Source organism: Equus quagga, chromosome 14, assembly GCF_021613505.1.
Source record: "Equus quagga isolate Etosha38 chromosome 14, UCLA_HA_Equagga_1.0, whole genome shotgun sequence".
NCBI lineage: Eukaryota > Metazoa > Chordata > Mammalia > Perissodactyla > Equidae > Equus > Equus quagga.
The window spans coordinates 29,386,451-29,404,754 of record NC_060280.1 but is presented as its reverse complement, the minus strand read 5'-3'; the positions used below and the strand labels follow the sequence as shown (position 1 = coordinate 29,404,754).

Here is an 18,304-nt window from a genome sequence, read left to right as displayed (position 1 = left end):
ACAATCGAGTTCTGTTCTGGTATCTCCAACTCGCTACGTTGTTTCTTGCAAATCATTTTAATGACCCTCCTTTGGAAGAGGTTGGGCCAGATGATTTCAAAGGTCCTTCAAGTGCTGGTTTACTGTGCATGGCATGGACTCTTACATCAGTCTTTCAAATTGATTTTACAAGTTTAGATGGAACAGGGATACATTTGTCTCTGTTCGATGAGAAACTGACGCCAAGGGAATTTTGATGAATTCCTGAGCAATGGTTCCAAAAGGGGATATTTTTAAAAATCAGATGTTCTGAGTACAGCCTTGATGTACAAGGACAATGTCATCCTGTACATTTGTTCTTTACTCAAACTCTTTCTTGGTGCCTTATTAGGAGTAAGAATGGTTAAATATGAGAATGACGGTTGTAAATTGAAAATAACTTAGAACTCAAAAGATATAGCACCATTTTCCACCCCATCCCACCTAATTTCTCCCAATATCTGCATGCCAAAGGAAGACATTCCAATGTGGGGCATCTCCCAGAGCCAAGATAACACCAAAAATCAACCACACATAGTCTAGGCTTAGCCGGGTTTTGTCTGAGATTGCTCTCCAGAGATAAGACTTTGACTAGAACCAGAACGTTCACTTTCATGAGTTTGCTTTACTGTATTCTCCACTTGGGCCTCTCCTCAAGCAGGCAAACATACATTGAAGAATGCACTTTGGTACTGGTTAAATGAACAACACATCATCCCACTTGACTCCTTGTTGGCAGAAACATCCCTGACAGGGTATACGCCCTGTTCTGAGTCCTCTGTCTTTGTCAAAATGTTCTTTATGATGAGTCGGAGAGGGAGGCAGCCAGCAGTGGCAGTCCACAAGGATCCAGGTCCCTTCTCCAATTCTAATACAGACAGCAGGTTGAATAAAACGAATATACAACCCATTTTCTATTTCTAGGTGAGAGGGAAAAAGGCCCTAAGGACAACTGTGTTTGTACAAAGAACAGAGTAAACAACATCAGGCACGCACACAAAAAACCCATTAGCTGGCGTTTAAGATAATCATTTTTCCCTTGCATAGTTATCCATTCTCTCATTAGGACTTTAAGTGTTCTGCTGGAGGCTAAGGGTTGAACCCACTGAGGAAGAGCGCCTTTTCCCATTGGTGGCACAGCTTGGAGGATGGGCAGGGCCAAGAAGGGAGAATCTGACTGCTGCCATCTAGAGCCAGGGCCCAAAAGCTACTCTTGAGCTCACAGGGCCTGATCTTTGAGGAATGCACTGCCTGTTTTTACCCTTATTAAGAGAGGAAAGGAAGATGAACAACTAGTTCTTGATTTAAGACACCAGGAAAGCTAGAGGGAGCCTGCCCCAAGTTTGAGGTTGCCTCCCACGCTGACAAGACATTAAGGAAGCATTTACTCACAAACTGTGTAAATATTTTTCTTAGGAAGAAAAAAATACTGTTAATACATAGAACAATGTGCACATTCAGTCTTGGCACTTTTCCTTCATCCAATTTAACCAGTCTCTAAACTGGTGACCTCTGCATATCTGTCAGTCTCTTTTCTGCAGAACAATCTTCAGAAAGCTACAGTGGACAACGGTCGTGTAAAGATGCATTTCTGGATCATCTTTGGAGGAAAATCTATTCGGCAGCCTCTTTCCTTCAAATCCACCCCCTTCAAAAACAGACCTGCTTTCTCATTGAGTCACAGAATTTATAAGCAGCCATGCTCACTTCTAAAAAGCAGGCCAAAATGATGACTATTACAATCAAAATATATAACTTCCAAGATTCCATATTCACATTACTCACACTCTGAGGCTTTTCCCTACCTGGGTGTATGTTCAGGGGATATAGGTACATTTTAATTCTAACTGAAAAAAATCAGGAAGAAAAAGCTGTTAAAAAGCCTGTATCATTTGGGTGTCCCCCTCACTAGCAAATTGTGTGTGTGTGTATGTATGTATGTATGTGTGTGTGTGTGTGTAAATTAAAGAACTATTTATTCAGACCCTAGAAAGCTACAGTATAAAATAGGGCACGGCACTGAACCTCAATCAAGTTCTTCGTTTCTTAAAAAAGAAAAGAGGGGTGGCAGGGGGAAGAGTTTGACTTGGATGACTTCCATGCCCATTCCAGCTCTAACATTTTATGATTATGATCAAGCCTTCAGTTTTTCTTTCCTTCCTCTCCTGCTGAATGAAAAGCCAGGCAGGAATAAGGAAAGGAATCCCAGGCTGCTGCCAGTTCTGGTAAGAGGTCTGTCTGGTTGGGGAAGAGGTTAGGAGGTTACTAAATTGAGATGTGGGCCTCCTCTGACCATGTCAGTGATCCACAACCTGCCTCATTTCTTGGGGCTTATGCTAAAAGCAGCTCCTGAAGAGATGTTATTGTCCTGTAATCAATGGAGGAAAAAATTCACTCTCCTCTGGTAAAATTACTTAGCAAATGGAAAGCAGTGTTGCAATCAAATTCACAAATATTGATGGGGGTATCCAAAATGTTCAAGGCAGCCTGCTGGGTACTGGGCAGTATCTTGAATGGGACCATCCAAGATCATCGTTATAAAAGAACTGGCCTTTTATAAGACCATTAACAAACTCTCCAGCCATGCACACATTCAAATACATTCCATTAGACATTGAGCAGGGACTGTCTTTTCCATCATTCTATCTCCATGACCCAGCACAGGGTTGGCACAGTTCGAAGCTCAGGAAATGTCTGTCAAATGGAACAGAAAGGGCGGACAGCACAGCCTTCGGTCATCAGCTTCACCAGTTAAGCACAGTGGCAGCTTCCCATTTTCGTCAGTCTGTCATTTTGTAATCATACAGCAATTAACTAAGCAGCTTTAATCTCTTAAGGGCATTTTTCTTTTAGGGAATACGAAAAACACAGAAGGCATTCATCACCAGTGCTTCCTCCAGGCAAAATTTTTAAAAATTTTAAAATAAATGAAGCCACCTACAAAAGGTTTTCCTGGGAAGCCTCAGCCAAGAAGAATTAACCTTTCAAAAAGAGGCAATTATATAAAAGGAGCCAGGGGCTGGATGCATAATGCCATGATTTGACACCAACCCAATAGGCCCAGATGCCTTCTTCCAGCAGATACAATCAATGGATCATGAACGTGTTCCCAAAGTGTCTTTCCCACTCTTGAAAAAGGGCCGAGAGCCCCCTTCTCAGGGCACCACATTTCCTGGACTTCCCATCAGAAAGACCTCCATCCTCCAAGCTCTCATAACTTCCCCTTTAATGAGAAAAAACACAGAATGCATATACACAAGGAACAGAGTTAGTAGAACATGGGAAATTTGTATGGTGAATCAGAGTCCAGTGATTGGTGAGAAATATGTTTCGTGAAATAGTGTATCTCTCATTCTAGCTCACAAACCCTCATCATCATTTTATTTTCCTTGTCTTTCCTTTTCTCCAAAGAATTCATGTCAACTCCATTTGTGACCAACTTCACAATCAAGCAAACAGGAGGGAAATTTTTCAGAAAGAAAGTGTTCAGGTTTTAGTTATTAAGTATGGGAAGGATCTTAAAATATAGATAATACCTTAGTGGTTTTTTCCTCCTCCAAAGCCAAGCAGAATAAAGATTAAATCTCGTCCCTCCTTAACTTAAACTGCTTGGCCTATATTTGAAGAACTACTGCTCAGCTGGAAATTTGGAAAACAACTGTCAATACCATTCTAGGCACCTCAGTAGGTACAAAGTGGGAAAGTCAGTCAGCTGGATCCAGCGTTTGGAATATTCCCTTAAGAAGAAGTAGTAGCTTTTTACTCTGCACCTGAAGCTAAAATTTGTTGCTACTGTTATGCAATTTCTTAAAACGAAAGTATTACTTTGGGGAAATATTTAAAATATATATCTTTTTCTATTAAAAATATTTCTTTTTCCCAAAACCAAAAATCAGTTCCAACTGAAAAGTATTTTTTCAAATTATCGGAGCTATAAAAAAAGATGGCAGGTGGAAAAATAAGTGTCTTTGCTATTACCATTGAGACTAGCCTTCCAATAATATTTACTAAAACCAGAAAGGAACTACATGAAACGGCAGTAACTGTTGTTTTCTCTAAGGGCGTTTAGTGGGTCACCCTCCCTGTCCTCTGCAGACCAGCGCCAGCTCTTCTATCTTGGGCACCAGCACACCCTCCAGCAGCCTTCGGAGGGTCTATGTTACTGGTGGGACCTAGAACTGAAGTGGTGTCAATATAAAGTAATGAGACTGATGTATGTCTTTTAAACATACATCTGCACGTGTACACGCACAGACACACAAAACACAGAATACACACATTCAGGTGAGTGACACTCCCCACCAAAGTAGTCACTGAGGAAGTTCCACATATCTCAATGATGACCAAATGCTTACGACATCTCTGGAACTTCTCTTTGGGAACTGCCGATGAGCTGCACTAGAAAATGGCTCTGACTGCTTTCCAGCTGCACCTCACTTAGGACTCCAACCCTCTTGACAACCTACCTTCTCTTCCAGAGGCTTCAAATAGCTTCTGGCTAGTTTCAAACTCAAAATTCTCTTTCCCATAACCCCAAAAGATTAAAGATTTGCCCAGAGAAGAAGAAGGGCAAATCTCCTAAGAATCAAAAGAAGGTGATATAGTAAATCCCTAGTGACCTTGATCAGTGAGTCATTATTCTGGATCTTAGCTTCTGCTTTAGGAAGAAGAGGAGGTTAGAATAGATGACCATTAAGGTCCCTTCCAGTTCTAACATTTTAGGAGTCGATGTTTCTAGACTTTGAAGACAGTTCCAGAAATGTTCTTGCCAACGGCAACATCATTGGAAAAACTATGCAGTATCCTGCTGGGACCATTCAAGGGGAACAACATACATTGGGATATATAAGCTCTGAAAGGTTTGTTAAAATGCCAGTCACATGACCTTATAGCAACAGCTCATACATGCACAGGGAATGCCAGCCCATCTGAGATTCCCTAAAATCATATCTTAATCCCTATTCTCAATGAGCCCAGATGGGCAGAAGCACCAAGCACCACCAGGGATGCAAAAGACACATGGTGTCAGCTGCTAAGGAAAATAAACCCCAAAGGTCCATGGGACTGAATTTACCAGCTGCATCCAGCTAGATACCTTGTTTCCATAGTATGGAGTTTCAGCATTGTTCTTGCCTGACTTCTGGGCAAATTTTTTTGATTTTAGATCAACATTGCAGATAACCCTTGGCCATGTGGACAGTAATAATGAAGTCCAATTGTAATTTATCTCACAGAGTGGAACCCTCCAGGAAAACAGAAGGCTATCAACTGTGGGGGCGGGCATAACTGCACAGTCTATCTTTATACTTCTAGTTACTATCTATTATCTGCATGATCAGTATGCAATGCCCAGCCACCTTTCCCTAGGCTCCCCTGGCATGCCCTTGGGTTGCAGCCCATTATGGCAACCTGTTTGTGTGGAAAATCCATGGGATTTGTTGTTGGGAGACCCAGCAGTCAGCCTGGGCTATGCCACTTAGTAGTTGAGAGAACTTGAGCATCTGCATGGCAGTCTCACTATCTAAAAATGGAGCTAATACCACTTACATGTTAGGTCTCCTGGGAAGACCAAATTAAACAATGACTGCACATGTCAACTATATAGCATTAATCAAATATTTTTTAAACAGGGACTCTAAATTAACTTTCGTAGAAGCATAAACTCAACTGATTTCATTAGGTATATTTACTTGTGTAAGGGTAAGGAGACAGGGGAACATAATCTTCTTAGATCTGCCAAAGAACTACACTGTTCGACTTTTGAAAAAGATGGAACTAATTTTTATCTGCAAGACTGATTTAAAACCACACCCTGTTGAAAGAAGTCAGGAGGTCTGTCGGTTTGAGAAGGTATCCCCTCTTTCCTCTACCATTTCTAACTCTGGCGATTGTGCTCCTGAATCTCATTCCAAGTGGGTGCTGCCAGATTTGGCCCAGAAGCCCTCAGGGGTGGGTCACTTGAGGGGTGAGGAGTGCTTCTGGTGCGGGTCACAGGGAGGCAGAGACACGGTTCCCTTAGATATGGACTGCAAAGGCCCTGGAACCTTTCAGAACCATATCAGACAGTGTTTTGCCATTAAAAGAAACCCAAAGTGAGAACACTCAGCTCTTCAGAATAAATGATCAAGCCCAAAGACTTCTTAAAAATAGGAACACTGTTCATTAGGTGCTACTTGGCTCCAGCCACGTTGCTGGACCGTAAGAGATACTGATCCACGCTTCCTTTCCGCCGACTCACAGTCCGCCTCTCATTGTCAAACATGCGTTGCAACTGCAGAGCCAGCTGTCGGTCCTCTTCCTCTTGCTGCAGTTTCTGCTCCATCTCTCGCAGTGCCGGATCTGTCGGGGCCAGACCCAGCTCACCACTGCTTTGTCGCAGTTTCTTAAGGGAGCCATTTTGTTCCAAGTGCTTAGTCTTACAGTGTCTTTTCCGGCCCCGACGCAAGGAAGGGAGTGACTCCTCACCTAGGTTGTCTGCCAGAACACCGTTAGGCAGATCAAAATGATTCACTGTCTTCAGCTGTTTCTTTGTTTTGAGGACCCCACCCAAAACACTGTTTTTGGGCAGCACTGAATTAACTGTTGAGATCTTCATGGCTGTACTTACACAGGTTTTGTCTAACTTGGCATTTGGGGTTGACCCTGACCCTTCAAACTGCTCTCTCTCCAAAGATGTCCCACTGGCTCCCACTTTGAGTTCTGAAGAAGAGCAGGTTTCCAATGAGATCTCAGTGCTCCTTTTACTATCACTGCCCTGTTCTGTTTTTGTTTGGCTAACAGAGGGGAAATAATCAAGGTCAGTGGGGTTGGGCCCAGTATACTCAGAGAGTACTTGCCCACTGGACAGTCTTGTATTTAAAGCCGGAAGTGGCTTCTCTTTGTTAGAATGGATAACCTCAGAGACTGGGAAGTCTTCCCCCGTTTCTGGAGCCAGGGAGGTGAGGGTGGCTTTTGAAAGGGTCTTTTTGATTTGCCGCTCCTGAAAGATCTGTTCCCACTTTTTGAGGATCCGTGGACTGGCCTCATAAGAAGTCTGCTTCTGCAGGCTTCTGTTTAGGTTGCGGGGAGTTGATTTGATGATGAGGGGACTTAGCACGCGGCCGTCAGGGAGTCTCTTGGGAGGAGTACATGGTGAGCAGACAATGGGCTTGAAATGGTTTAGTTCTTCAGAGATGCTGTCATTGCTCTCAGGGCTGATGGAGCGCTCTGGCTTATGCAGGGAAGCCAAGGATGGGAGGGAGCTGAAGGGTAGACGCTTTTCGATGGTCAAATCAGGGGCTGAGAGGCAGCGGTTGTTTTGAGTGGACAAGAGAACACCAATGATGGGGTTGGAGGCAGGGGTCATAGTTGTGACCTGAAAGAGATTAAAAAGATTATACATACATACATATATATATATTTTTTCTTGATAATTCCTTCATGATGGTAGAGGGATAGGGAGGGGAATGGTAAGAAACAGGATAAAGGGTGATGTGAGCCTGATAGGGAAAATCCCTAACCTAGAATGCACACCATTTGCAGAAATTCCTACACATTTGAAACAATACAACTGAAAATGTATAGGAAAAAAACATCATCTAGAACTTTGAAAAAGGTTCCATTGGCCCTCATTCCACCCATCTGGCTACTAATTCAAACTCTAATTCCTTCACATCTGTTTGCAAAATTCCCCAACATAACTAGTATGCCTAGGACCCATTCTGCCTCTTCTCATCTGGAATAGTTACGGGATGGGACTAGAAAGCCCAGAAGCCTATGTGAGGTATACTTTGGCTTTGCTGGTTGGGGCTGCTCTGAGTCTGCTCTTCGCTCTGTCCTGAGCAGTGTCACTGCAGCTTTGACTCCTTTCCACCTTGGAATTTAGGTTCCTAAAAAAGAATAAATAAAAGACAAATAGTCAAAAGTAGTCCATATGCTAGCTAAGGCAAAAGAATAACAACTCTTCTGTGCTTTCAAAGCCACTCACCAAGAAAGACAATTCCCTTGGGAAGATACAATAGAAAATGAGTTAATTTATTAACAAAACACATTCTAAGAACAAATGCTGTCAAAAGAGAAAGAGTTCTCCAGAAAGGACATTGGTTTAAGCCTTTGTTTCCAAGTAGACCCTGCATAAATGACGCAAGACCAATGGCTGTCTTGCTCAAGCTTAGAGAGATGTAGGGGTACTTCGCCAGTCTTAATAGGGTGAAGAAAGGGTTAAATTACCTTACAAACAACAAACTTTTTCCTTTTATGAGGCCCAGACCTCTCCTCAAGCAATCTAAATCAGCCATGAAACACATACTTAAGTACTTACAAAAATGCATAGCAGTACACTAGATTTTTATGTAGGGAGTCAAAATTAAATGTAGTCTCTTCTCCCTTGATCCATTAAATTTGAGCTTCCAAAGGCCTAAATCCTGGTGATTTAAGAGACTTCAAGAACACATGATTATTTAATCTTATGCATGCATTACGTTATGACTTTGCAACCCAAACCAAAACCCACAGAAGCAGTATTCTAACATTAATCTTACTGCGTAAGAATTATGTGCAGGTGACTGTCATTTGCTCCAGAGACTGTAAACAGGGGTTCTTGATTATCTTATTACTCACCTTTGTTTCCTACTCTCCAACTTTTGCCTAATAGACACCTCGTGAGAAAAATGCTTTTACGAATGTTTGCCACTGATATTTCACCTGTGCTATAATTCTATTCAACAAGCTTTTATTACACACTTACTATAAGTCAGTCACCAGTGAGCACTATCTAGACGCTGGGAATAAATACAAAGGAGAATGAGATACAATCTAGGTCTTCAAGGAATCAGAGTCCAGTTGGGCAGACAAATAAATATTACAGTATGATACAGTGAAATGTTACAACAAAAAAAGTATGCCTAAGAGACAGAATGGCATAAGAGAGAGTTATTAATTACCTGGGATGGAGTTAGAATGGGGTTGGGAAAGCCTTCCTGAGGCATATGTATTTTTAAGGATAAATAAGAATTTGCCAGAAGTCAAGGTGGACACATGGCCATGCAGATGATCCCAAACAGAAATTAATTCCTTGAATGATTCTATTTAGCTTTGAAATGGAACACATCGTATCTACTCCTTTGTAGCAAAAGATTTACATTTAATGTTTTACCATGCCAGGATTAGCTCAGAAAAAACTTATAAAGGAGGTAATAAGGTACATTCCCAGGGTGCTGCCTCTCTTCTCCCTACATCTCTAGCAAAACCTGCCCTACCTACCCACAATGGCTTCCATTCCAGAATTTCTGTATTATTCCTCCCATTTGAAACTCTCTCATCCTATGTCTGCTGGTCACATCACCCTCCTAGATGGCTCCAATTTGATAATCTATATTATGGTATTAATAGGAGAAAGTGGTGGCCAACTTGCATCACATGTCTGCACTTAACCAAGAACATTCAACACTGAACCTCAACAAATAATGTGAGAGTTGTATTATCTACTGGGAGATGTATCTTAGAACAGGCAAGAAACATCAACATCATCCTGTAAAGGCAGGTGCTGAGATGTCAGCTTCATTTGTATTTTACCTAGAATAGTATCAAAATTCATTTGCATTCCAAGAACTCACACAAACTGTCATTGGTGTAAGCCACCTAGAAGTAAACTGGATGGCAGATTAAAATGCTGAGGTGAATAACATATACTTTGGGTCAGGACGAATGAATATAGAGCTGAAAAAGACAGCATTATCATTTCAAATATATGACTTGTTTGGCATGATTCCATTGGAGAAACAAGTAGACACTTAGAGGAAAAGGTTTTCTGATCAACATAAGAAAGAACTTTGTAACTTTCAATAGTCAGAGCTGTTTACTGATAGCTACCTTGGAAGGTACTGAGCTCCATGTCATTACAGGTATTCAAACTGAAGCTGGACCTATACTTTAGGGTCCAAACCTTCCATAATTAATATAATTTTAAAAAACAGACTATGAGTCCATTTTGTCAGTAGTAACCAAGTCAAATTTAAAGACACTGGTTACATGCCTAAGTTATCAGATGTACAAATGACGCCTATCTTTTGCTGGGGAGAACCTCTTCACATGCCCCCTAAATTCCACTTTGGCGAAAGAAAAGGCCCAGGGAGGAAACTCACACTTGCACCACTCAAGCATACAACAAGAACACCCAAAGTAGTTTCTGACAATCTAAAATCTTTTTGGTAAACCTGAGTATGGCTGAAACTGTCACTGTCTTTCCCATTCATGTGGTCAGCAGACTTTACTGAGTACCACCTCTGTACAAAGTACTAGAGACAGATTGATGAAAAGATAATCTTAACCCACAGGAGCATGCAGTCACTGAAGTCTACCACACCATAGTACAAAAGTGCTATAAGAGAGCAGTAACTAGACAGCTAAACTCTCCAAGTGTTTTCTTCTAAAAGTTTTATAGCTTTAGCTTTTTCTGGGGGAAGGGTGGTAGATTGCCCCAAGCTAACATCCGTTGCCAATCTTCCTCTTTTTCGCTTGAGGAAGATTGTCCCTGAGCTAACATCTCTGCCAATCTTTCTTTATTTTGTATGTGGGATGCTGCCACAGGGTAGGTTGATGAATGGTGTATAGGTTAGGTCGGCGCCTGGGATCTGAACCTGCTAACCTTGGGTGGCTGAAGTGGAGCATGCAAACAACCACTACGCACTGGGCCGGCCCAGTTTTAGCCCTTATATTCAGGTATCTGATCCATTTTGACTTAATTTTTGTATATGGTGTGAGGTTGGGGTCCAACTTTATTCTTTGGCAAGTGGATATCCAGGTATCCCAGCACCGTATGTGAAGAGACTATTCTTTCCCTCACTGAATGGTCTTGGCATCCTTTTTGAAAAGCAACTGACCATAGATGTATGGGTTTATTTCTGGAGTTTCAATTCTATTCCACTGATGAATATATCTACCCTTGTTTCAGATACTGCAAAGCTAGAGCAATCAAAAGATTGTGTAAGTTTTGAAATCAGGTGAGTTTTCCACCTTTGTTCTTTTTCAAAAATGTCTTGGCTATTTGGGATCCTTTGCAATTCCATATGTGAATTTTAGTATGAGTTTGTTCATTTCTACAAAAAAGGAGGTTGGAATTTTAATAGGTATTGCAATAAATCTGTAAAACAAGTTGGGGAGTATTGCCATCTTAACAATATTAGTCCTCTAATCCATGAGCACATGTCTTTCCCTTTATTTAGGTCTTCTTTAATTTCTTTCAACAATGTTTTGTAGTTTTGAGTGTACAAGTCTTACATCTGCTTAGTTAAGTTTATTCATAACTATTCTATTCTTTTTGATGCTATTATAAATGGAATTGCTTTCCTAATTACATTTTCAGATTTGTTCATTGCTAGTGTATAGAAACGCAACTGATTTTTGTGTGGTGATCTTGTATGCTGTAACTTTGCTAAATTCGTTTATTAGGTCTAATAAGGTTTTTAATGAATTTTTAAAGACTTCTTATGAATAATATGTCATCTGTGAATAGAGATAGTTTTACTTCTTCCTTTGCAATCTTTTTTTCCAGCTTTACTGAGATATAATTGACATATGATATTATGTAAGTTTAAGGTGTACAATGTGTTGATTTGATATACCTATATATTGCGAAATGATTACCACAGTAAGGATAGTTAACACCTCCATCACCTCACATAATTACCATTTCTTTTTTGTAGCGAGATCATTTAACATTCACTGTCTTAGCAACTTTCAAGTATTTAATACAGTACTGTTAACTATAATCACCATGCTGTATATTAGATGCCCAGAACTTATTCATCTTATAACTGGAAGTCTGTACCCCTTGACCAACATCTCCCCATTTCCCCCACTCCCTGGAAACCACCATTCTACTCTCTGTTTTTATGAGTTTGGCTTTTTAAGATTCTCCATATAAGTGATATCACACAGTACCTGTCCTTCTCAGACTTTTCTTTTTTAAAGATTGGCACATGAGCTAATAACTGTTGCCAATCTTCTTTTTTTCCCCCCTTCTTCTTCTCCCCAAAGCCCCCCATATATAGTTGCGTATTCTAGTTGTGAGTGCCTCTGGTTGTGCTATGTGGGATGCGGCCTCAGCATGGCCTGATGAGCAGTGCCATGTCCGTGCCCAGGATCCAAACCGGCGAAACCCTGGGCTGCTGAAGCGGAGTGTGTGAACTTAACCACTGGGCCACAGGCCGGCCCCCTCTCTGATTTATTTCGCTTAGCATAGTGCCCTCAAGGTCCACCCATGTTGTTGCACATGGCAGGATTTTCTTCTTTCTCATGGCTGAATGCTATTCCACTATACACATATAACATATTTTCTTTATCCATTCATCCATGGATGTACACTTAAGATTGTTTCCACACCTTGGCTATTGTGAATAATTCTGCAATCAACATGGAAATGCAACAATCTTTTCAAGATCCCAATTTCATTTCCTTCCAATATATACCCAGAAGTGGGATTGCTGGATCATATGGTAGTTCTATTTTCAGTTTTTTGAGGAACCTCCATACTGTTTTTCATAGTGGCTGTACCAGCTTACATTCCCACCAATAGAGCACAAGGGTTCCCTTTTCTCCACACCCTTGCATATTAAGCTGACCATGTATGCATGAGTTTATTTTTGGGCTCTCAATTGTTTCATTAGTCTATGTGTCTATTTTTATGGCAGTACCATACTGTTTTGATTATTATAGCTTTTTAGTATAGTTTGAAATCAGGAAGTGTGTTGCCTTCAGCTTTGTTCTTTCTCAGGGTTGTTTTGGCTATTTGAGGTCTTTTGTGGTTCCATAAAAATTTTAGGATTGTTTTTGCTATTTCTGTGAAAAATGCCATTGGAATTTTGATAGGGATTGCATTGAATCTAGATGGCTTTGAGTAGTATGGATTTTTTAATATTAATTCCTCTGATCCATGAACACGGCATATCTTTCCATTTGTTTGTATCTTCTTCAATTTTTTTTAAAAATCAAAGTCATAGTTTTCAGTGTACAGAACTTTCACCTCCTTGGTTAAATTTACTCCTAAGTGTTTTATTGTTTTTGATGCTGTTGTGAATGGGGTTGTTTTCTTTCTTTATTTTTCAAATATTTCATTGTTAGTGTGTAGAAACACACCTGATTTCTGTATGTTGATTTTGTATCCTGCGACATCTAAATTCATTGATTGGCTCTAAGAGTTTTTTGATAGAGTCTTTAGGGTCTTCTATATATAAGATCATATTATTTGCAAACAATGACAATTTTACTTCTTTTCCAATTTAGATGCCTGTTGGTTTTTTTTATCTTAGTCTGACTGCTCTGGCCAGGACTTCCAGTACCATGTTGAATAGAAGTGGTAAGAGTGGGCACTCTCGTCTTGTTCTTGATCCTAGAGGAAAATCTTGAGTGTGGCATTCGCTCTGGGTTTGTCATATATGGACTTTATTACGGTGAAGTATGTTCCTTCTATACCCAATTTGCTGAGAGTTTTATTATGAAAGGATGTATTTTGTTGAATTTTTTTCTGCATCCATTGAGATGACCATATGATTTTTATCTTTCATTCTATTAATGTGGTGTATCACATTTATTGATTTGCGTGTTGAACCATCCTTGCAACCCAGCGATACATCCCACTTGATCATGTGTATGATCCTTCTAATGTGCTGTTAAATTCAGTTTGCTAATATTTTGTTGAGAATTTTTGTATCTGTATTCATCAGTTTTCTTTTCTTGTAGTGTCCTTATCTGGCTTTGGTATCAGAGTAATGTTAGCCTCATAAATTGAGTTTGGGAATGTTCTCTCCTCTACAAATTTTTGGAAGAGTTTGAGAAGGATTACCATTAATTCTTCTATAAATGTTTGGTAGAATTCACCAGGGAAACCATCTGGTCCTGGACTTTTCTTTATTGGGAGGTATTTTATTACTGATTCAATCTCCTTACTCATTACTGGTCTGTTCAGATTTTCTATTTCTTCATGATTCAGTCTTCGTAGTTGTATATTTCTAGGAATTTATCCATTTCTTCTAGGTTATCCAATTTGATGGCACATAACATTCAAAGTAATCTCTTATGATTCTTTGTATTTCTGTGGTATCAGTTGTGATGTCTCCTCTTGCACTTCTGATTTTATTTATTTGAGTCTTTTCTCTCTTTTTCTTAGTTAGCCTAGCTAAAGGTTTGTCAACTTTGTTTATGTCTTCAAAAAACCAGCTCTTGGTTTCATTGACCTTTTCTATGGTCTTTCTGGTATCCATTTATTTCTATTTTGATCTTTGTTATTTCCCTCTTCTGCAACCTTGGACTTAGTTTTCTAGTTCCTTGAGGTGTAAAGTTCACTTGTTTATTTGAGATCTTTCTTTTTTCTTAATGTAGGTGTTTATCACTATATAATTCCCTCTTAGAATTGCTTTTGCTGCATCCCATAAGTTTTGGTATGTTGTGTCTCCATTTTCATTTGTTTCAAGATACTACTGATTTCCCTTTTGATTTGTTCTTTGATCCAGTGGTTGTTCAGGAGCATGCTGTTTAATTTCCCCATATCTGTGAATTTCCCACTTTTCCTCATGTTATTGATCTCTAGTTTCATATGATTGTGGTCAGAAAAGATACTTTGGTATGCTTTCAATCTTCTTAAATTTGCTAAGACTTGTTTTGTGACCTACATGATCTATCCTGGAGAATGCTCCATGTGCCCTTGAGAAGAATGTGTATTTTGCTGCAGTTGGACAGAAACTTCTGTATATGTGTATTAGGTCCATTTGGTCTAAAGTATAGTTCAACACTAACATTTCTTTATTGGTTTTCTGTATGGATGATCTATCCGTTGTTGAAGATAAGGTACTGAAGTCCTCAACTGTTATTGTATTGTTGTCTATTTCTCCTCTCAGATCTATTAGTACTTGTTTAATATATTTAGGTGCTCCAATGTTGGGTACATATATATTTATGACTGTGATATCCTCTTGATGAATTGACTCCTTTATTATATGACGACCTTCTTTGTCTCTTGTTACCATTTTTGGCTTAAAGTCTATTTTGTCTGAAATAAGAATTAGCTACTCCTACTCTCTTTTGGTTTTCACTTACATGGAATATCTTTTTTCATCCCTTCACTTTGAGCCTATGTATGTCCTTAAAGCTGAAGTGAGTCTCTTGTAGGCAGCATATAATTGGGTCTTATTTTTTTTATCTATCCAGCCACTCCATGCCCTTTGATTGGAGAACTTGATCTATTTACATTTAGAGTAATTATTCATAGGTAAGGACTTACAAATGCCAACTTAGCCATTGTTTTCTAGCTGTTTTGTAGTTTCTTTCATCCTTTATGCCTGTCTTATGGCCTTCCTTTGTGAACTGATGATTTTCCATAGTGGTATGCTTTGAGTCCCTTCTCTTTATTTTTTGGGAACTGACCATAGGTTTTTTTTGCTTTGTGGTTACCATGAGGCTTACATAAAACATCTTATAGCTATAACAGTCTATTTTATACTGATAAGAACTTTGATCACATAAAAAACTTTACGCTTTTACCTTTTTATATTGTGTACTCACTAATTATTTTAGCTACAGTTATTTGTAATACTCTCGTCCTTTAACCTTTATAGTGGTTAAGTGGTTAACACACTACCATCTTACAGTATTAGAGTACAGCCAGTCCCTAACTTACAATGGTTGGATTTATAATTTTTCAACTTTATGATGGTGTGAAAGCAATATGCATTCAGTAGAAACCAAATTTCAGATTTTGAATGTTGATCTTTTCCCGGGCTAGTGATATGTAGTACAATACTCTCCCCTGATGCTGGACAATGGCTGCGAGCTGCAGCTCCCAGTCAGCCACGCAATCATGAGGGTAAACAACTGATACACTTACACCCATTCTGTACACATACAACCATTCTGTTTTTCACTTTCAGTACAGTATTCAATAAATTACAAGAGATATTCAACACTTTATTATAAAATAAGCTTTGTGTTAGATTATTTCACCCAACTGTAGGATAACGTAAGTGTTCCAAACACAATTAAAGTAGACTAGGCTAAGCTGTGATGCTTAGTAGGTTAAGTTTACTAAATGCATTTTCAATTTATGATATATTCAACTTGCAATGGGGTTATCAGGATGTAACCCCATCATAAGTCGACAAAGCTCTGTATTCTTTTTTTTAATTGGCACCTGGGCTAACAACTGTTGCCAATCTTTTTTTTTTTCCTGCTTTATCTCCCCCAACCCCCCGGTACATAGTTGTATATCTTAGTTGCAGGTCCTTCTAGTTGTGGGATGTGGGACACCGCCTCAACATGGCCTGACGAGCGGTACCGTGTCTGCACCCAGGATCCAAACCCTAGGCTGCCGCAGCGGAGTGCGTGAACTTAACCACTCGGCCACGGAGCCGGCCCCAAGATCTGTATTCTTAATATGACTATATACCTACCTTTACCAGTGCATTGCATATTTTCATGTTACTAATTAGCATCATTTTGTTTCAGCTTGAAGAACTTCTTTCAGCATTTCTCATAAGGCAGGTCTAGTGGTGATGAACTCCCTCAGCTTTTGTTTATCTGGGAAAGAAAGTCTTTCTCTCCTTCATTTCTCAAGGGCAACTTTACTGGATTGAGTATTCTTGGTTTGCAGTTTTTTTCTTTCAGCACTTTGAATATATCATCCCACTCTACTGGCCTGTAATGTTTCTGCTGAGAATTCTGCTGAGAGTCTTATGGGGGTTCCCTTGTAAGTTACAAGCCTCTTTTCTTTTGCTGCTTTTAAGATACTCACTTATCTTTTATTTTTGACAGTTTTATGGTAGTGTGTCTTAGAGATGATCTCTTTGAATTTGTTTAGTGACCTATGAGCTTCACGAACTTAGATATTCAAATCTCCCTCTAGATTTGAGAAATTCTCAGCTCTTATTTCTTTAAGTAACCTTTCTGCTCCTTTCTCTCTCTCCCTCTCTTCTCCTTCTGGAACTCCAATAATTTGCAAATTGTTTCTTTTGATGGTATCCCATAGATCATGTAGGCTTTCTTCACTCTTTTTCTTTTCTTTTTCTGCTGAGGAAGATTTACCCTGAGCTAACATCCACCAAGAATCTTCCTCTTTTTTAGTATGTGGGCCACTACCACAGCATAGCTGCTAACAGACGAGTGGTGTAGGTCTGCACCCGGGAACTGAACCTGGGCCACCAAAGCAGAGCACGCCGAACTTAACCACTAGGCCACTGGGGCTGGCCCTCTTCACTCTTTTTCATTTGTCTTTCTTCTGCTTGATCCACTCTGCTGTTGATGCTCTCTATTGCATTTTTCTTTTCATTCTTTGTATTACTCAGCTCCAAAACTGGTTCTTTTTAATGATTTTTATCTCTTTGTTAAACTTTTCATTTTTTTATGTGTTGTGTTCCTGGTTTCATTGAATTGTTTTCCTGTGTTTTCTTGTGGCTCACTGAGCTTCCTTAAAATAGCTATTTTGAAGTCTTTACTGGGTAAATTGTAGATTTCAACATATTTCAGATCTGTTACTGGAAAATTATCATAATTCTTTGATGGTGTCATGTTTCTTTGATTTTTCATGTTCCTTTAAGTTTTGCATCGCTGTCTTCACATTTCAACTGGCAGTCACCTCCTCCAGTCTTTACTAACTGCCTTCAGGAGAGAAATACCTTCCATCAGCCCTGGTAGGGATTCTAAGGCTTTCTCAGACCTTCAATGAATACACCTACTACTTGCTACTTGCTCCCTCTTGTGGCAGAATTCTAAAGCTTGTATGTCTTCTCTTGATCCTGCAACACACTAGGCTGAATTTTTGCCTTCAAAACAGCCTCCCTTTTGCCTTCCTAAGGGTGGCACTATAGCTCTAGTTTGTGAATTCTCCCTTGCCCACAGATTCTAGCTGGCTTTCTATGCATACTCACTAGCTATCTGCCAAAACTCACTCTCATTGCCACAGGGAGTATGCACAGGGAGCCAGCCACAGGGTGGAGGTGTGTGAGAGTGAGGCATGCAAAGTGCTAAGAGTGACTGTGGGCCAGCTGAGAGGATCTGTGGGCAAGGCATCCCCAGTGATTTGTGGGCAGGCTTCTGGATGGAGTCTGTGATGTAGTCAGTAGGATCCTAATCCATTTAGGATTAGAGTCCTATTGCCACTCTCCTAGTCTCTTCCTTCCCCTCAGTCATGCAGTTCATGATTCAGTATTCTTGATGAAGCAGAAGAGAAATGGGCTTCTTTGGCAGGGTCCCACACAGCAAGGGAAGCCAGGTGCTCACTCACATGCTCTCATTTTCTCCTGCAGGGGAAACCATGGGTCAG

The 18,304-nt window shown here is 40.0% G+C and overlaps 1 protein-coding gene across 1 annotated transcript in view; it reads right to left on the bottom strand.

Annotated features, from left to right (window-relative positions):
* Positions 1–623: 623 nt before the first annotated feature.
* RNF169 (ring finger protein 169) overlaps positions 624–18,304 on the bottom strand; it is an 86,793-nt gene continuing 69,112 nt past the window's right edge. Inside the window, exons 5-6 of the mRNA XM_046638230.1 lie at positions 7,787–7,886; positions 624–7,372 (exon numbers count right to left, since the gene is read on the bottom strand). Coding sequence (XP_046494186.1) covers positions 6,188–7,372; positions 7,787–7,886 — 1,285 coding nt within the window. The 3' untranslated portion in view covers positions 624–6,187. The remainder of the gene's footprint in view (positions 7,373–7,786; positions 7,887–18,304) is intronic.